At 40.7% G+C, this 21019-nt stretch overlaps 1 protein-coding gene and 1 non-coding gene across 5 annotated transcripts in view; both read right to left on the bottom strand.

Annotated features, from left to right (window-relative positions):
* Window positions 1–21019, bottom strand: part of KCMF1 (potassium channel modulatory factor 1) — a 102670-nt gene that overhangs the window by 59104 nt on the left and 22547 nt on the right. The window contains exon 1 of one of the 4 annotated variants that reach the window (XM_074285615.1): window positions 3271–3652. The exons of the other annotated variants lie outside the window; for them this stretch is intronic. Within the exon in view, the coding sequence (XP_074141716.1) occupies window positions 3271–3343 (73 nt within the window). The 5' untranslated portion in view covers window positions 3344–3652. Of the gene's footprint in view, window positions 1–3270; window positions 3653–21019 lie in introns of those variants that run through there. 4 annotated transcript variants of the gene reach the window in all.
* LOC141559268 (small nucleolar RNA SNORD17) lies at window positions 3567–3814 on the bottom strand. The gene has a single exon (XR_012487330.1). It is a non-coding gene; the product is annotated as a small nucleolar RNA SNORD17 (small nucleolar RNA).

Here is a 21019-nt window from a genome sequence, read left to right as displayed (position 1 = left end):
TCCACTACTGTCCCCTGTGCACTGTGTTTTTGTCAGATTTGCTTTTCTTGTATCCTCCCACAGAGGATCCTCCATATTTTCTCTCTGCAACTCGACACTAGCTACCCCACCAGGGCCGATATGTCTTTTCTTCTCCTGAGTGCCCCTCAAAATCCCTCTTTTTCTTCAAGACACACTTCCTATAACATTTTTTCTGCTTACTTCCTCACAACTGCTAGTACCGCTCCTCTTGTATTTATCTGCTTTGCTTTTAGTTCTATCTATTTATTTATTTATATTATATATACATACTAAATAAATACATTTATTATGTAGATACACTTGGGTATCTCCTCATTAGATGTACAATCCTTGAGAGCAGGAACTATGTTGACTTTTTACATCCCTACACAGTCCTTTGCATATAGCATATGTCCTTAATAAATTCTGAGTGATGTTCATCTTTGCTTTTCAGAATTCTTATCTTCAATCAAAGCTCAGTTGAGTGGCCACCGCTTTCTCTGCTCCCCCCAGCTGCTAGTTCTCATCTTCAAACTATCTTCTATTGACTTACAGTTACAGATTTTGAATCACCCCCAACAGAACAGAACACAAGTTCCTCGGGAGCAAGAATTGTTTCATTTTTATCTTTTTATTTCTGGAATCTGGCACACTGTCTTACACACATGGCTGGCAACTCAGAGCTTTCAAATAAAAGCGGCTAAATAGTGGCGCAGAGAGACAGACAAAAAGACAGACAAACAGAAAAGACAGAAGGCAATGGGCTTTAAACCTTAAAGATAAGTATGGTTTTGGACATAGAGTTTGGTGTAACCGTAAATTTGGAGAAGTCCTGAATGCACTTGGGCATGTCCACATTAACTTCAGAAGGGATATAAGGGGAAAAAATACAAATTTAAGAGTCATCTACATAAAAATGGTAAAATGCAATTGAGGAGATACTCTCTCCTCCCCAATATGGGCACAAGATGACCTAAGGATGGAGCTAGAATAGACACATGGTCAATAATATCTACGAATATCTTTTCCTAGGTGACAAAATATCAAGAGTTTTTCTGACCCAATGGAAAGGCAGAATGGTATAGAAAGTCAGGGAATTTGTTTTAATTTTGATTTTGTAAGTTACTAGTTGACTTTGAGCAATTCAGAACTTCTCTGGATTTCATTCATTAAAAAAAAAGAATTGAACCAGATGACCTCTAAAGTCCCTTTTAGCTCAAAAATCTCAGGACATGTGACCAGTCAGCAAGCATCAGAGGTGGGCCATGAGCCCTCGCCTTCCTGACTCCCAGCCCAGCACACTGCCCTGCATCATTTCTAAAACAGCACAGAAAGTTAGACCAAGTTAGATTCAATAATAAATAACACTCACAAGGAGGAGAGCGGACTCAAAACCAGATATGACTGGAGCTCTCAGACCTCTTCCCAGCACTTCTATTGATCCCACTTTGTTTGCTTATGTTGTCCTGGTCCCTAAGACCAACCTGACAGGTACCCTGGGCCTGTTTCTCTACAACCCTGAATGCCAGGCTAAGCATTTCCTTCTGTAGGCAATAAGTAGTCACTGAAGCACTGCCAGAATTGCCTGAGGAGGGAGGCAACATGCCCGGCTCTGCACTAGGAGAGCCACCCCCAGGCCCCTGGAATGACCCAGGGGTGAGGGGACAAGAGCCGGCACCTGAGAGGTGGGCAGTTGTGTTAAGGGAAGAGGGGGTGATTTGGACAGGAGGGGCAAGAGGTAGTGAGGAAATCTCCTAGGTTGTGGGTCAGAGGGCCCGGGGGAAAGACTTGCTCTTTGTAGTAACAGAGAAGGGTTTGGGTGGAAGACAATGAGTTCGGTTTTGAACATATAAAGTTTAAGATGTGAGAAAGGCAGCTGAAATCGCAAGACTGGAAATCACCAGAGAGACTGAGCAGGAAAGGCAGATTTGGGAATCATCAGCATAGAGATGACATCTAAATCAATGAGAGCTGAGGATATCAAGTGAAGTAGTAGGGAGGGAGAAGAGGAAAAAGTTCAGGAGAGAAGCTTGAGGGTTCAATTATTCCAGTTGTGTCTGACTTTTCATGTCTCCATCTGAGGTTTTCTTGGTAGCTACTGGAAGGGTTTTGCCATTTCCTTCTCCAGCTCGTTTTACAGAGGAGGGAACCTAGGTGAAGAGGGTGAAGTGATTTGCCCAGAGTCGCACAGCTGTAAACTGGTACTATATTTGAACTCAGGTTTTCCTGACTCCACTTTGGCTCCCTGTCCACTGCACCTCCTAGCTGCCTCTCACCAACGGCTAGAAGGCCTGACCTAGAAGGGGGTCCAACAAAAGAGACAGAAAAAGAGCAGTCCGAAGGTAGAAAGTAAAGCAGGAGAAAGTATTATTCTAAAAACCCAGAAAGATGAGGGTACCCAAAGAGAAGAGTGTCAAAGGCTGCAAAGAGGCTCAGTAACTCAGGAGAGACCAGTTTCGATGGGATGATATGGTCAGAAGCAGACTGTAAAGGGTTAAGAAGAGGAGAGAAAAGGCTTTTTGTAGAGAACCTTTTCCAGTTTAACTACAAAGACAAGAGACTGAATATAAGCGAAAGAATGGGAATGACAGAAGAGATGGGATGGGATGGGATAGCTCTGGTAAGGAGCAAGGCGTTTCATTATATGAGACAGGCGTGAAGGAGAAGAGAGTGGCAGAAGACACCTAGAGGAATGACGAAGGAAGTGATGATACGAAGTGATAGAAAATAACCAAGAGGACACTCACAGAGAGTGGGCTCATTTGCTTTTTCTATAAAACGAGGCAAGATTCTCAGCTGAGGGAATTTGAGAATGAGCAGAGAGTCATGGAAGGTTTGAGGAGGGATAAAAAGGTTTCAAAGAGGTACTCTGAATAGTAGGACAGTGAGTCAATAATAGAGGTGTAGTAAGATTGCCTAGCGGGAGTGAGGACCCATTTGAGTTTGTGACATAAGTTTGGAGCACCTAGTCAAACCAAAAGTTCTTTTCATTGTAGCAGTGTGCTGTTAGCAATGTCATGTAAAACAATGTATACTATGTTTACTTCTGTTTTCTGTTAGCTTATTATTAAAAACTCAAAATAAATTTAATTGCTCACTACTATTAAAGGGAAAGGGACGTGCAATCTGTGGCATTAGTGATAACAGGTGGTAATCATCAGTTATATTATACTACTACAACTTAGTCACATTTCTTTAATTTTCCTTCCATCCTTCTTACTGAATCTGGAATCAGAGGACTTGGGTTCAAGGCCTATCTCTCATACTTACTATCTGTTGTAGCCCTGGGGAAATTCCCAGGCTTGAGTATTCTCAACTGAAAAATAAAGATGTTGGAGCACATGGCCTCTGCTTTCCCTTCCGCTTCAAGGATGATCCTATGAACTTTTTTTCTTCTATTAAATTTTGTGCCATCCGGTGGCAATCAGAGAGCTTGGTTATTAGATATTGCTGATGGTTCTGAGGACTTTCTACTTCTTCTGTCAAACTCGTTAATGTCCCAGAGAACTCATGGCTGAGCTGTAAGTTCCTGTTGTAAAGGGTATAAAACTCGAAGGTGGCAGTATGTGATCAGACTCCCATTATTCATCTTGGCAAGAGAAGACCTCCACTGGATGAGGTTCCACCTCTGCTGACACCATCCATTCCTTCTAAAATGCTACCACTCACACCAACGGTCTACAGTAGAACACTGCAAGACTGCTGGGCATTTGGAGCCTGTATAGCACCGAATTCCTAAAACAGGAACACAGTGCTACAAGAAGGTTAATGAACAGTGATCTCAGAGAATGGATAAACTTTGTCATCATTTCACATACAGAGTAGTCCAAAGAGCTATTCCAATCTACTTCAAGGAATATTGGCAGCCAGCGATTTTTAGAGATCTCCAGGAGTCACAAAAAACTAAAGCAACACTGCTAAGGTGCTTTAACAATAAAGAAAAATCACCGTTCCCGATATATTTTAAGCAAAATTACATTTAATTACAACCAAATTTGAAGCCATGGGGGTTCATGACAATTTTAACATATAGTGCTGCTAACACGAAAAACAATCTACAATTTACCATTCTTTTTGACCTTGTTTACCTTTATTTATGTAGAAAAGTTGTACTAGGATACAAATTTTCTTTTAGATGTTACTCTCTGATCTAAGTAGAGTAGTGTACTGTTGTCTATACATAAGTAACAGGAACCAGAATGGAGAATATTGGGGGGGCACCCTATTTTTGGCAACTAATCCATTTTGTTTTTCTGATTTCTTGTTTTCTATTTCTTTGGAACAGAAAAGTCCTTTGAATTGAGTTAATCAATAAATGAATATTTAGGGAGAAAGTAAGGGAAAACAGAAGCCCTAATAATACAACAGTTATGATCTCAATCTCAAATTCTGTATATACAATCAAGATAACGAAGGACATAAAAGTGCTGACATATAAAACACCATAAGCAAAGAGAGGCCCCATAGGTGTTCTCAAGAGAGCTGCATCAGTTAAGAAAGCAAAAGAATTTACAGAAAAGTAAAGGCAAGCTGCCTGCAGAAGAAGGGGAGGGTGGGTAGGCTGGGGAGGGCCAGCTCAACTAGAGCAGAAAGTCCTTGTTAGGGAGCAGAGGGAGATCAGGCCAGCCGTAACAGTAAAGTGGGGCCAGTTTTAATACACTCTTGAATGCCAGGCAAGAAGTATTCACTGACATTTGCTAGCAACGGCTTCATCACGCTCCCCTGGGATGATGATGATGATGGTCTCCCAACCACCTTGTCTCCATACTCTAATCCAATCTTCACACAGCTCCCAAAGTGATTTTCCCGAAGCTTGGTTCTGACATGTTACCACCCTACTCAATAAATTCCAAATGCTCCTATCACCCCTAGGATGAAATAGAAATTTTCTGGAATAATCTCTTTACCACATGGTCTAGACTTTCTAAACTTATTACACATCATTCATCATTCGCCATTCCCCTTTCTGTACCCTAAGGCTCTTTTCTGTTAATAAAGAAGGCACCTAAGAGGCAGTCTTAGGAGGCAGCCTGGGGGACTGGGGCTCTGTCCCCTACAAAGTGAGCAGCTTCTAGTTTCTGCTGAACAGCCCTCAGTAAGGCCACCAGGGTGACCAGGAGCTGCCCCCCGGCTCCGCTCCCAAACCCCTCCTCTCTCTCCATTTGTCTGCACACTGTCACTTTGGACAATTTAACCAAAAAGGTGATTCTCTATGTCACCGACTGCCTGAAGTCACCCTCATGACAGTCGGTCTGGACCAGGAGACCCAGCCCTCGCCTGGCTCGGCCCCCCAGCAGCTTCCCTGCTTCCCCTGGGCGCTGGTGTCCTTCTCTGCCAAATGAGGGCAGTCAGCTCTCATGATTGTGGTCAAGGTGTCAGCGTAAGGCACGTGCAAGCTCTGAGAAGTGGCTGAGACTCCCCCCATCACAACTTGGCCCGGATGGCAGAGTTCCTGTTTCATGCTGGGAGTGTAACAACTTGGCTCTCACTAAGCCCTGTCCATATATGGGACCATCACACCTCTGTAACACCTCTGATCCTCTCAAGGAGGCCAGAGAATTTTACATCTTGAAGAAGAGCGGGAAAACAAGCTTCAATTTGGGGTTAAAAGCCAATAGAAACAGGGCCACTAAGATAGATAAGGCTCCAGTTATCCAGGTTTTATCTTATTTTTGTTTATTGCGCTAAATCTCTCCCAATTCCATATGAATCTGGTTCCAGAGCACTGGACAGAGTGTTGGGAGCTGCTTGCTTGACACCTGTGACTTAGCTTGCTAAGCATTCTCTCTCTTCTTTTGTTCCTTCCAACTGATTTATACTAACACCGGCATGATAGAACTTAAAGCTGCAGTGGCCTTTTGAGATCATTTTAGCTAACCTACTGGATCGCTAGATGGTGAAAAGAAAAGATTAGGTGACTTGACAAAGCTGACCTAAGGAGTCAGGGTTAGAGCACTCAGCTCAGGGGACTCAAGTCTTCAAAGCTCCAAATCACTTCTCTTTCCACTGTACCATATTCTAGAACACAAAACCCCTCTAATTTTACATCCATCGAGCATAAATTTTGAGAAGTAGATTAGCAATGCAAATGGACAGATCATCAATGTGAATGAACCAAGACCACTACTCAGGTACAAAACACCATGATAACGTTAAGTTCACAGATACAAGATTTCCCCCAGGTCTTGGTCACTAATCTATTCTAAAAACCACTCTGCTAATGAGGACACAGAAAAGTTTAAGGAGAAACTTGAACAAAAAGTATTCTGACAAGTCTTTGTCCACGAAAAGCTAAAATCTCTAACAAAAGTGTCCTTCTAAGTAGAAGTATGAACATATGTCCTCAACCGTCACTCCCTAGTGACTCCAAGACAAAACTCTTCAGGCTGGCTTTTCCAGCCCCTCCACAATCTGGCTCTCTTTCAGCCTGACTTCACCTTGCTTCCACAAGCACACTCCATCTTCCATTCAAACCAGAAGAGCTGGTTCCAAAAATTAACTTGGTGTAGCTGCCCCCCACTGCAGAGGAGCACTCCATCCTTCCACATATGCCTTTATCTTTCTTAGAAACCCCTGAGAGCCACTCTTTCTTCCTCCTGAAGAACAGGGGTTGTGATCTCACATTCCCCACCCTCACAATGCTTTGAAGTTGGCATTACCTGCTTGCTTACTTGTTGAATTCTTGAAAAAAGTTTTAATCAGGACGCTGAACATACATACATACATACATAGTAAGGGGACTGGGAAGAATAAGGGTAGAGGTAGGTACAGGTACCTATAAAGTGCAGGAGATCTTGGCTATGGCTATGAAAAAGGCAAGACAGCCTCAATTTCCCACTTTGAAAACCTTACTTCTATGAGGGTAAAACAAGGCCGGCTCTTGTAAGCTAGGCCGCTTCATTTCTTGGGCATGGGCTCTAAGAACCCCCGACCTCCCTTCAGGAAACAGGCCCCCATCACCCTCTCCTTTCTAGTTTTCCAGCTGGTCCCTTCCCTAACATGGCTCAATGTGCCCAGAGCTTCCTCCTCCTTTCCCAGCACTCTCCTTGGTCAATATTTTACCTCTTGGCTGCCTCTCCCTGTCTCCCTATAAAGAGCTATTTCCTCTCTCTGTTTCTTTTTCCCCTCCTGCCTCCTCCTTCTCAGCTCCTTCACATCAGGCTTCCCAACTCACCATGCTAAGACAGCTCTCTGAGATACCAACAGCTTCTTAACTGCTTTTCTCAATCCTTGACCTATCCTCCAAAATCACCAGATATAGAACAAAGATGAGCCTTAGAAGTCATCAAAGCAACTCCCTAATTTCTCCATATGAGGAAGCTGGGTCACCAAAGGGCGACTTGCCCAAGATTCAAGGACTAGCAACCAGCAGGGGGCAAAATTCAAACCCAGGCCCTCTGAATATCCCCGTGCTTTTCTGTGAAATGCCACTGTCAACCCCCAGATAATTTCTCACGCACTAATTTCCTGACACTGCTCTATTCTGACTGTTGGACAATCTAACCCACCTTTCCCACAGCATTTTAGAACCAGAAGTGACTGACCACCTATGTCAGAAATCATTGATTTAGAGATGGAGGAGACCTTAGAGGACTTTAAATCCAACCCCCTCATCTTACAGAGAAATTACATGGCCTGCACAGGTAGTCACAGAGCTAACAATGGTCTCAGGCAGGGCCAGAATCGGGTCTGACTCCCAGTCCAGTGCTCCAGCCACCACTCCATGTTACCTCATAGTCTAACCCTAACTCTGAAAAATCACAATCCTTCCACAGCATACTTGCTGAGGCCCACCCAGCCTGACCACCTCCAATAAGAGGGGAAATCCCTCTACCTCCAAATACCGCCCATCTACTTTTTGGATAACTGTAATCATTGGGAAGTCTCTCCCCGACATTAAGCCTAAATTTACTTCTGTGCAATTTCTAGTCCTTGATAGCAGTTCAGTCCCCTGGTACCAAATAAAATAAATCTAATCCCTCATACATAGGACAGCCTGCTACTTTATCTTTCTCGGTCTTCTCTAGGCAAAACTTGGCTAGATTTTTCAACCAGTCCTCAATGTGGGGTTATAAGCCCTTCATCATCCTGGTTGCCTTTCTCTGTCACTGTCAGAAGCTGGTCACTATTCATGTTCTGAATGTCTTTCCTAAACTGTAGGGCCCGAACAGAACAGAATACTCCGGACTGACAGGGACTTTCAACCTCCTTTACTCCTGGAAGCTTAATGGAGCCCAAATTTGTAGTAGCTTTTTTGATTGTCCCATCTCACTTATGATTTATATTGAACTTATAATACACTTTTTCCCCCTTCCTTCTTTTCTTTTATGCTGAGGCAACTGGAGTTAAGTGATTTGCTCAGGGTCACACACCTAGGAAGTATTAAGTATCTGACGCCAGATTTGAACTCAGGTCCTTCTGACTTCAGGAGTGGTGCTCTCTCTCCACTGCACCACCTAGTTATCTTCACCCAGGCTCTTTTTCAAACTGCCCTTGAGCTATTGTGTACTTATGGAAATTTTTTTAAACCCAAGAATAATTCTTGACATTCACCTTTCTTAAAATTGTCATATTAATCAGTCCGATGTCAAGATCCTTTCAAAATCCTGATTCATATAGTATCTCTCCTAGCTGCGGACTATTTTCCAGTGTGATTGGCCTACTTTATGCCTTAGTCCAGATCAATCCAAATCACTGATAAAAAATGTTCAATAAACAGCTCATAGACAACCAAGCATAGATCCCTGGGGGCTCTCTACTTGAGAACTCCTTCCAAGCTGATATGAAATGATTAACATCTGTCCAACCAGCCCCAAATCCATGTCATTATACTATCATCTAGCCCACATCTATCTCCCTCGTAAGAATTGTATAGATATTGTTATCAAATGCCTTCTAAAACATAGGTAAACTAGATCTACTGCATTCCCCTGACCTACTCTTCAGTATTTATATCCAAAAAAAAAATATTCTGACATGTCTTGTTCCTAATGAAGCCACACCAGCTTTCTTGTAATCTTTTCCTTTTTTAGATGTTCACTACCTCTCTAACAATATATTAGAATTGTACCAATGATCAAAGTTAAATCCACTTGTCTATAGTATGGTAACCGTATTATCTTCCTTTCTTTGAAAAGAATATTTGCTTTCTCCAGTCCCATATCATTACCTCCCCTACTCTTCATGATTGTTCACATCTCATCAACAGTGGCTCAACCTCACCCCAAAGTTCTTCTAGTACCCAAGGGGGTAGTTCGCTTGGGCCAGGTTCAATGACTTGAATTCATCTGGGACAGCTTAGTATTTTTACTATCTCTTTATTTGTTTTGGGTATCCACTCCCTATTATTCATTTTTGTTCTGTTCTTTTCCAAAGTAAAGGTCATTCTCCTTGGCAGAAAAATCAGAAGCAAAATTAGAAGTAGGTTGCTCTGCCTTCTTTCTCTCTGTCATCAGTTATCCCTGTTCTATCCAGTCTGAGCCTATAGCACTTAAACTCTCTTTGATCTTCCTCTCTTCCCTGTATATCAGATTTATTCCTCCCCCTTTTGTTTTGTACACTTGGAACTATAGCCTCTAACATAATCCTTAGGATAATGTGGAATGTTGTTTTAGGATCTGTTCTCTGCAGATATATTTTAAAAATCTAAATGGAAAATTTTTCTACATTCATACCTGCCTCTTCAGATAATTCTCATTTTTGACTCTCACAGAGATTATTCCCCCTTGGGTGTTCGAAACTTTATTAAGAGTTTCCTATTCCTCTTGTCCTGACTTCTACTACAGACTTCCTAATGATCACAGTTATCCAAAAAATAGAACGGGCTGCATTTGGAGTTAGTAGAATTCCCTCCTTATTGAAGGTGGTCAGGCTGGGGCTCAGCAAGTACTCTATAGAGAGATTTGTTTTTTCAGCATTAAGAATTCTACCTACCTTTCCTCTGACCCCTCTGTAATCTTTCCCAAAAAATAATTTGCTGGTTCACCATCCATTTTTCACCCACCTCTTTTAATGTTACAACACAATAAACTTTTTATTAAGCACCTACTACATTCCTGTTAATGGACCCACCATCCTTCTAGTTATCCAGGTACAAAAGCTAAGTGTCATCTATCAAGTCTTCTCTACCACTCACCTCATATATTCATTCAGTAAAACAGATCTCACTGTTTTTATCTCCACAATATCTCTCATCTCTCTTCTCTCCACTCATATAGTCTTATTCTAGTTCAGATCCATATAAACACTAAGGTTGATTATTCAATAGTCTTCTAATTGGTCTTCATGCCTTGAATCTCTCCCCATTTCACTCTATCCTCTACTCAGTTACCAAGGTGATTTTCCTAAAGTGCAGATTTGTGCAAATTAAAGAAACTCTGAGGTTCCAATTCATGCCCACTACTCACAGCAAAGATGCACAAGAGAAAAATGACAAACGTTGGAAGGGCAACTGGAAAACCAAACGCCCTAGTGCATTCTTGATGGAACTGTGAATAAATTTGGTCATTTTGGAAAACAATTTGGAAGTGTTACATTTCTGCTCCCTTTCATTATGTCCAAAAAGTTATTATTGGACACAGATATCCCTCAAAGATCTAAGAAAGAGGATTTCCATTTATTTATTTATTTACTTACTTACTTTTTCCTGAGGCTGGGGTTAAGTGACTTGCCCAGGGTCACACAGCTAGGAAGTGTTCAGTGTCTGAGACCACATTTGAACTCGGGTCCTTCTGAATTCAAGGCTGGTGCTCTATCCACTGGGCCACCTAGCTTCCCCTAGAGGATTTCTATTTAGAGAAAAATATTTAAGGTGGCTCCTTTTGTAATTGCCCCAAACTAGGGAACTGGATGGGTGAGTGGGGAGTCTTCCTACTGAGGAATGACTAAAGAAATTATGGCATATATATGCTGTGGATTATTATCATTTCATAAGAAATGAAGAAATGGATTGTTTCAGAGGAAGCGGTGAAAGAAAAGTATCCCAAATGGAATAATTTTTATAACATTGCAGAGAAAAACTTTAGAAGACTTTGGAACTGTAATCGATGCAATGATGAACCACTAGCCTAGAATTAAAACAGCCACTCACCTCTTTGCCAGAGAGGTGATAAATCTAAATGCAGGCAGAAACATTTTCCAACAAGGTGAGCGTGGGGATTGTTTGCTGGACTATAAATACATGTTTATGATGAGGGTTTTGCTATTTCTATTATTGTTGTTTCTTGGTGTTATTCAAAGGAGGAAGGGAAAGTTATAAAGATGGGTAATAAGAGTCCAAGTTCGACCATGTCATTGTATCCCACTCAAAATTCCAAGGTTTCTCATTATCACTAAGACCAGATATAAACTCTTCTCATTGTAATTCTTTGGCCATCTCTCCAGTCTTCTTATTCAGAGGTCCCCTTCATACACTCTACAGAGTTCCACCAAACTGTTCTCATGGTTCTTCAGGCAACAGCACTCCCAATTTTCATCCCTTTGCACTGGCTATTCCCAATACTTGGAAGAGTCTTCTTCCTCACCAAGGTCTCTCAGAATCCCAGGGTTTTACTTCATGACTCAGCTCAAGTGCTATCTTTGATAATCCCTCCAGTTACTGGGATGCTCATCTTTTATCTACTTTGTTTAATACATACACTGGCTCTTCTATTAGAATGTAAGCTCCTTAACAACAAGGAGATTAGCAACATTTTCTTTTTCTTTGTAACCCTAGTGCTAGGAAATGCTTTGTAGTACAGTGCCTAGCACATAGTAAATCATTAATAAACACGTATATTAACACAGGAATCTGTCCTGCATGGCTACATTTTGTGGCAGTTTTGTTTTTCTTACCTTCTCAATGGGTAGAGGAGAATTGAAAATAAACCAAAAAGTAAACAAATAAATGGCCACTTCAGCAGGGATGTCCAGCACTCCCTGGCACTTCTCTGCACAATGTCTTCTTTGGTGATCTCAACAGCTCTTACAGACACAATTATTATCTCTTTTCAGATGAACACAACTCCATAAGCAGAATGTCTACTCCAAATCCTAGTCTCATTTGAGATATTTCAAAGAGATTGTTCCAATGGTGTAGTAAATTCAAAGAATCCACAAGAGAACTCATTTTTCCTTCTATATCCTCTAGCCTTCTCCACATCTGTTGATTTGCCCACTCCCTTTTACAGAAGAAAGAACCAAAGCCCAGAGGCAACGCCGATCTTGCCCAAGTGCTCTCCCTCTACTATATACCACATTTCTGCCTGCGCTGCCGCTTAGTCCTGTGAAATGGCAGACAATGATTTTGCCTCTTTGAGCCTCAGTTTCTTTGTGTGAAAAACAGGGCTATGTAGAAGACAGCTCTGAACCTATGGCTCTACGGTGTGCCAAACCACCCAGATTTGTAACTTTGACATTCCTCCACTTACTCACCATTAGTTACCAAGTCCTGGCAGATCTACCACACGTCTTCCACTTATTTCTCTCTCTCCATTTATATAACCCATGCTAGCCCTTCATTGCCTCTCTTTTGGGTTCTTGTAATCATCTCCTTATAAGTGCTCTTTAAGTGTCCAATTTCTCCCCCTTCTATCCCAGTCTCCCTATAGTTGTCAAAAGAATTTAGAATAATCCTCTAATCCTTACACAAAAACTTTCAAATAGCTTCTCATGGTTCCTCAGTTAAAATAAAAACTCTTAAACCTGGCTTTTAAGACTCCCCTCTACCTGGTTTAGGCTGATTTCACACATTAATCTGTCCCCATCTATATTCCAAATATGAACAGCTCTTCCCTGAACGCAACATTCTCTCTCCTCCTCTATGCACTTGCATAAGCAATTCCTGATGCTGGCAATAATTCTTGTCAGTGATGTGGGCCTTCTGGCTGATCCTCGCACAAAACAGCCTATCTCCTAACTGCTCTATTCTCCACAATCAGAATTCCTTCTCTCCCAACCTTCACCTCCTAGACCAGCTAAAATCCCACCTTCTCTATGAGAAGCCTTTCTCAGTCATCCCGATCTTGGTACTTTATCTCCAATTCATCTTTTATATATTTTGTTTGCACATTGTCTCCCCCATTAAACTGAGCTCTTTTGGAGCATGGTTTGATTTTATTTATTTGTTTATATATTTACTTATTTATTGCCTTTTTTGATGTCTCCAATATTTAGCCCATTGTCTGGAACATAATTAATAATTAACAATAATTAATGCTTAATAATTGCTAAGTGATTGACCTCCAATGCTAAGAATCCTTGACTCTCTTTAGGACTCAAGACTATGCTGCCTGCTCCAGGATGCTTTCTTTTATTCCCCTAATTTTTTTTAATGGTCTCTCAAATTAAGTTCTAGTTACCAATTCATGCACATGCTACATTTCCCAGTAGAAGGGATGTGCCTTGAAGATGAAGATATTCTTCTTTGTGTTCCCTATCCCTAACTATTTGTCAAACAATTAAATATTTATTGAGGCAACAAAACACATAGAATACATGAAAGCATTCAATAATTACCTAAATAATTCCTGTCTCACACAATGTAACGCAGATTTACAGGCGAGGACCTGAGCTCACATCCCAACTCTGCCATTCAGTATCTTCATTTGTAAAACAAAGGGAGCTGAGGCCCTCTAAAGCCCCTAAAGCCCTCTAAAGGCAGTTCTGGGAGCTGGAGTCAAAGAGATGGGAATCCAAGTCCAGCCTCAGGAGTGTAACCAGTGAGGTGATCCCAGGAAGTCATTCCTCCCAGCCCCAATTTCCCCACCTATAAAATGGGGGTAATACTAGAACCTACCTCACAAGGTTCTTGGGAGGATAAAATGAGGTAAGGTGTGAAAAGTGCTGTGTGAGCCTGCTCCCTGCCTCACCTCTCAGGTCTCTTCCAACTCTGTCTCTAGTCCTGTAACCCACTGTTTCCTCTCTCCTTCCCAAGGGAGAAGACCTGGGAACTGTCTCAACAATGGACGCCACCCTGCCTAAAAAGCATTCTCAGCACATCTCTTGGCTTTGCTTTCCAGGGACAGTTGGCAGAAACACCAATCGACTGACTCGAGAGACCCAAGAAAAGGGCACCTACTCCTCCCAAAAGTCACCATTGCTTTCTGTCATCTCCCAACCATCCCAAGAGAGTTTCTTCTCTCCTGCCCCTCCACAAAGGAGCCATGTGTCTCAGTAGTCTGTCCTCAAAACCAGACAGTCCCAGGTTTCAAGGGCAGTCTCTAAGACATGAGCTACCCATGACAACCTGAGGAAGTGACTGAACATCTCGACCTCCACCTGTTCTCTATGAAGAAGTGCAAATCTGCATCATTAGAGGGAGCTTCCTCCAGAAGTTCCAGATACAATCTCCTTACCTCAGCCAAAAAAAAGTCCTCCATTCCCCTACTTCGGCTGCACTACAACACAGAAGCAAACATGCAGGGAAGCACTCAGTAGCTCGGATTCTCCCAAAAAACTAACACTCTACCACCAATTTGATTTATTGTTTTTTCACATTGAAACAAAAACTAGATGCCCATTATAAATAAATGAAGCTGTAGCACAAGAGTGTAACCTGGAGGCTGCTACTTAAGTATTTATGTGAAAAATCCAACCAACCATAAAGCAAATCTCCTAACGGTAAAAAATGATAACAACATATACACAAACAACCTTCTTTTGCCATTTGATCAAGAAAGGAAATTTAGGCCCATTTTTCCTAAGAACACAAAATGCTGCCTCAATGGCTATTCCCTGCGTAGTGTTTATGGAATTTTAAAACTACGAGGTGCTCAGACTTTCACTCAACTGACATTTATTAAAATTCTACTATACAAAACTTGATCGGGAATGACAAGGACAAAGGGACTATGGTGCAAGAAAGAAAGAACTAATGATAAGGGAGTAATTGTTTTATCTGGGGAGAGAGAAGGAAAGAGGTAAATTACAGGCATGGGAAAACCACCTGAGCAAATATTTCAAAAAGAGAGGCCATAATAAGAGCAGGAGGCTGAGAATTGCACAGTTTTTCTAGAAATTGAATATATGAAGAATATAAGAAAAGGCTGAAAGGATGGGGTCAGGATGGTAGGAGCTCCTAAATGTAGTAATAAGTCACTTAAATTTTATTTAGAAAGTGGTGAAAAGTCACTTACGGCATTCTGAGAGGAGCCACATCATCCAAAATGGAATCTTCTCATTTGAAAGGTGTGGGTAAACCAAGTTCCAGAGACATGACTTGTCCAAACACAAATGGCTAATTAGTGTTAGTAACTGTATTAGAACTCCATTCTCTTGGGCACTATTGCAATTATCTGACTGCTAATCACAGAAGAAGAACCAGACAGTGAAAATTGATGCCTCCAGGGATTTTAGAAATTAAAAAACTTATGTGTGGAAAAATCCATTCTTGGTGGAAAAAAAGAGGGAAGGGGGAATGTATCTCAAATATTTAGAAACTGCCTTTGCTGATCACAAAATGAAAATCCTAGTCTCTAAAACAACATTCAATGGGATCAGAGGCTATTGACATGTAATAAATATTTATTACATTCATAATTATTCTCCTTCACAAAGAATTTTGATCTGGGCACCATCTAGTAAATGGCAAGATTTTTTTCAAAAAGACATCAAGGGCTTCTCTGTATGCTTAGATCATTCCCCCCCCCCTTTTTTTTTTTTTTTTTTTTTTGCTAAGTTACATAACCAAAGCAAGTAAAAGAACCTGGGAGATACTTAGGGTGTAGATAAGAAGACCTGGGACTACCTAATCCTCATGTGGAAGAGAACATAGATCATAGATCTGTTGTTCTCTGGTGATACACAGAATCAGAAGAAAAATGGATTTTGACTTGATGTAGGGCCAAGAACTCTTCCTTAATAATTAGGAGCCCTCAGAATTGGGGCAGACTGCCTTGAGAGAGAACCCCTAATGAAAGTCAGTAGTATAAGCAGATGACATTTCTGTCCAGGTGAAAACTGCACCAGTGGCTTTTGAATTCTCCTCCAATTCTTGCTATTCCGGGGTCCATTCCTGTCAGTTGGTCGGTCAGTCTGTCTAGCTCTGTGGGCATGGGAGGCTTCAGAAGACAACAGCGAGCAGTTCTGGGAATCAGGAATACAATGTGCCATCAAATACTTGACAGAAAGTGGGTGAGAGCTGACAAGACCAGGGTGCTCCTTGTCACCCCCAGGGTGTCAGGAGGCCTCTCCTCTCCAGCACATCAGAAGAGCCTTTGGGACAAATGTTTGGGAAGACACAGACCAGAGCCGCAATGGATTGGCAAGCAGAGATGGTTTGCAATCTGCTTTGTTGGAGCACACTCCCAAATCAATGAGATCACAGGTCCACGTGAATATGAGATTTATATATCAAGGTTTCTCAAGCTCTGGCTTATGGCACCGTATATTTCTTTGGTGTGAGGAACTTTGGCCCCCTAAGACAAGTTCCATACAAAATGTTAAGTTCCATACTTTTTTGGTAGACCACCCAGAAATTTATATTGCAGGATCTAGTCTACCTAAGGCTTTTACCAAAGAATTTCAAATGAAGACAGAGAAGGAATGCTTATCAAAGTGGATTATGACCAAAAACTTGGCAGCTCTTACAGTATAATAGTAGAATGCTGGGCCTGGAGTCAGTAAGGCCCCAATGCAACACTTACTAACTAGTTGGGTGATTGAACAAGTCACTTAACCTTGTTTGTGTGAATCCACAGGAGAAGAAAACAGAAACCACTCCGGTACTTTGGCAAAAACCTGCACTGGACAGCACCGGACACATGGCAGCAGGCTAGGGTACCCAGAGGCAGGCCCAAATGACAATAGCTGATAAATTCAGCTCAAGTTGACAGCTATTTCTGCTACATTTCATCTGGTTAGCTGTCAATCAGCAATCTTAACTAAATTCTACCTAGCATAGTAGTTCACTTTGTATTACCATCAAATCTGATGTTGTCAGCACACACACACGTGTGTGTCATCAGCAAACTGGACAGACAGGTTCAAAAACCTAAGCATGAGTCAGAGAGATGTGATCTTAAGTTCATGTGAAAGATTTGGGATTTTTATTTTTACTACACGCTCAAAAAAACTACAATTTGACTTTGTTGCTAACAAGTCCCCTCAAAAACTATTGACAGGTATGGTTTCCAAATCAAAATAATGGCCCCAGGATAAACTGTACCGGTCAAACTACATTAAAGATACCACGTACTGTTGAGGGTGCCACATTAAAGAACACTTATAAAATTAATGAAAAACAGCCAAGATAGTGAAGGGTCTGAAAATCAGACTTTCATAGGAAAAAGGTGAAAGAACTAAGAATATCTTGCCTGGAAAAAGGAAGGGTAGTCTGGGGAAGAGCAAACATGATAGCTGTCTTTAAAATACAGCATGAGCTTTCAATATGAAATGAGATTAGATTTACTGTATCCTTTTCCAAGGATGAGGATCTTAGGGGCAATTTCAGCTACATATAAGGAAGAACTCACTAATAATTAGAAATGTCCAACAATAGAATAAGTTGCTTCTCAGAGCAGGAGATATTCTGCAACTGAAAATGTTCAAGCAGATGTTGAAATGACTCACATTGTCTATTTGTTCATTTTAGCAATGAAAAGTCAGTACCTTTAAAGATTACATGCCTTCAGAGAGAAAATAGGGCATCATGAATGGAAGGTTAGACTTGGGAGTCAGAATCTAGAGACTGTTTCCTCAACTCAAAAACAGAGATCAATGTCCACTAACTACAACAACCAGAACTCAAGTCCAAGTCCAAGGGCTTATTGAAATACACTACATTATTGTCACTCATCATGAATTTAAAAAAACATATTTTTTCCAAAACCTGCTCCCCCAAAATCTTTCAGCACATCTCATTATTTTAATATAGTAGAGCAAACAGATTAAAACAAAATGGAGTGCTAGATTTCTTATGTGGCTTTCAACAGGAAAATTCTCTCTCTCTGAGATATGCCCAACACTGGGTCTTTGAATATAGTGGGCCCCTCATAAATGTTTGCTGAAATGAAATACACACCAAATAATAAAGAAAGCACAGAGTTGAGATCAGAGGAGCTGAGTTAAATACTAGAAGGACCAGGTACATAAAGTGACTGAAATAAAAATAATTTTATTTTGAAATAAAAATTTCTACCTACTATTTTTCTTTGCCTTATGAATTACAAAATAAAAACAAACAAAAATCCTAATCCTGAATGCTCTGAAGTTATAATAATCAATCTTGACCTCAAAGAAGAGAGAAAAGAAGATTTCTTGCTTCTTCATAGAACCTCAGACTTTTTGTCATTTGTTACTTAGATTTGATGAATTTTGTTTTCATCTTTTTTTTTTTCAATTCTTTATTATAAAAAATGGCTCTTTTGGACAGAAGTATGAGAAACATACAGTAGAAAATGTAGGTGAAGTAAAAACAAAAACTAGAAATGTAAATGCATACTTTTTTCCCTTAAAATAAAAAACTGGGTCAAATATGATCTTTATGGGCCCTTCTCATTTAAAAATTCTTAAGGAAAAAACCTCGAATTTCAAGTAGAGTCAACTTGAGTGGAAAGAACAATACTCTAAGCTCTAACTAGATATACTTCTTCAAGAAAGAATGGACTCAAACCAGCTTTAGCTCTTCTGCACACTTCTGACAAGCACATTAGCAAGAAATGAATCTCCCCATTATAAATGCCTGCAATGCTCAGGGTGTCACGCACAGGCAATCCACAAAACTGGAAGCAGCTGGCTTTAGGGGACACGAGCAAAACACAGCCAGCTCCCTGGGTAGGAACTGCTCTGCCCAGACTGCCCAATGGGGAGGCTTATCCACACTTCTATTCTTGAGGATTTTGCACTGCATTATTTTTAACTTAGTTTAATTTTCCAGATTTTGCGTATTACATTTAGCTTGTCTTTTCTAAAAAGTTGTAAGAATCTTAGTTAAAAAGGTCAACATATCTCCTATCTCCTTCATGTGCCAGGTACAAAGCCTATTTTAATAAATAGTTGTTGAAAAATCAACAAGATAAGGATAGTGCATATTCAAAACCATGATGGAAGTCAAAGGAAGAAAGCAGGATTCATTTTACAAAATTTTCATTTACAGAAATGCCGATAACAAAAGTTAGGCATTTACCAAGGTATTATGAAACAGAATCTAATGTGCCCATTTCCAAATTTCATAAAAACACTGCCTACAGATTTAAACTTTTATTACTTCAGGGTACAAAGCCATTTCTGTTAAGAAGGTTATTTTATCCACAAAGGGGAAAAAAAAATCAATAAAGGCCAGAGGACATAAATAAAAAATACTTTTTGTTTCTCCGCAAGTTCTCTATTGACAATGTACCATTGTGAAGTCTCCAGAGCCACTGGGGCTCTCTTGAGCCCAAGGCCCCGAATGCATGGAATTTCCTTCTGAAATCTAAGCACAGCTTTTGTACAGCTACCTCACTGGCCCTCCAACTGGTTTCCTTTCTTAGACATATCCTCAGATTTTTTTAGACCATTATCTAGTTTACCTTTTGCCTACCAATGAAGATGAGTCTAACCTCTATGAGCTATCTCTTTAAGAGACCTTTTCTGAATCAATGCAACAAAAAGCACTCGTGGTCTATCCTTGGCATTGAGTGTGCTAAACTTGGAGAGCATGGAGAAAGACAAAACAGCATCCTCTTCCAGGAGCTCAATTCTAATTTGGGAGAGACAGGCACATTGGAGATCCAGACAGAGGAAATGAAAGGTGACCTCAACTGTTCTTAGTCTTTGTGGCACAGATCCCCTGCTTTGGTAACCTTCTCACAAGGTTTTTAAATACATAAAATAAAACTGGGAAACCAATTATGTTTAAAAACTTAATCAAAATATGCAAAACAGGGCAGTATTGTTGGATTGGAGAGAATGAAGTATAAAAAGGTAGGAAGATCCTAGATTACGAAGAGTTTTGAATATCCAACAAAGAACTTTATATTTGATCCTGGAAGTAATTTTACTGGAGTTTATTAAATTGAATAGCGAGGACAATGTGGTCAAGAGTCACGCTTTAGGTAAATCACTTTGGCAGGTGAGTGGGTAAGGCAAAAACCTGCTCAGAAATGTCCAGTAGTAGTCCAGGTAAGAGGTGCTAAGAGCTAAATGAGGGTGGCTGTGTGAGTGGGAGATGGGCATCTTTCCCTGAGAGATGTTGTGAGGGCAAAAATAATAAGATTCAGAAGTGGAGCTAAAAGTAGTATTTAAAAAAATACTTTGCACATATTTATCCTGATCTTCCACCATAAAATTTAAAAATATATATTTTCAACTTGTGGTCCATGAACTTTAACAACAATAACAACAACTGGCAATCATATTTCAATATAATCGGTTTCCTTTTTAGTCTTTTTAATTTTCTGCATTAAAAATATTCTGGGAAAGGTTCCAGAGACTTCACCAGATTGGCCAAGGCCCGTAACATAAAAAAGGTGAAAATCCTGTTCCAAATGATTTCAGAGTGCCCTATGGGTCACCAGCTTTAACTAAACCTCTCCATTTATACCCCAACAATTACATTTTGTCTTTTTCAATCACAAATGCTGAACAGAGCTCATCAGGATGCTGGATTTAATGGTGCCAGGATCATTGTTATATAGCAGTTTAAAAAGGGGGTAAGGACTCCCTTTTATTAAGTAATACTTGCTGCTTCTCTGGTTTGAATCTCACTAAAACAGGTGCAAATGAATGTTAGCAGCAGAAAAAAGGACAAGAAAAATGTAGAACTTTAGAAAACTGGTCACAGCTCAGTTAGTTAAGACAAATGGCAAAGATTCTATACCTGGTTTCACTGAGCATGGGACCAGTGCACTGAAGCTTTGAGGAAAATAACAGTGTGAAGGCAGAGTCTGGCACATGGTTACAAAACAAAGTGTCCAAGTACAAAACTGTGGCTTGCAAACCATCTGAGGATTGGGTTAGTCCCAGCTACAGGTGTGACCGCACAGCTTCAAAGGCTTTCCAAGGGGAGGCTGGATTGGGAGAGGCTGAGGCCTGGCTCACTAGCCAGGTGTCAGTCAGAGCA

The sequence above is a fragment of the Sminthopsis crassicaudata genome, chromosome 2 (genome assembly GCF_048593235.1).
Source record: "Sminthopsis crassicaudata isolate SCR6 chromosome 2, ASM4859323v1, whole genome shotgun sequence".
Lineage (NCBI taxonomy): Eukaryota > Metazoa > Chordata > Mammalia > Dasyuromorphia > Dasyuridae > Sminthopsis > Sminthopsis crassicaudata.
The sequence above is the reverse complement of the archived record's forward strand: the minus strand, read 5'-3'. Positions and strand labels throughout refer to the sequence as shown.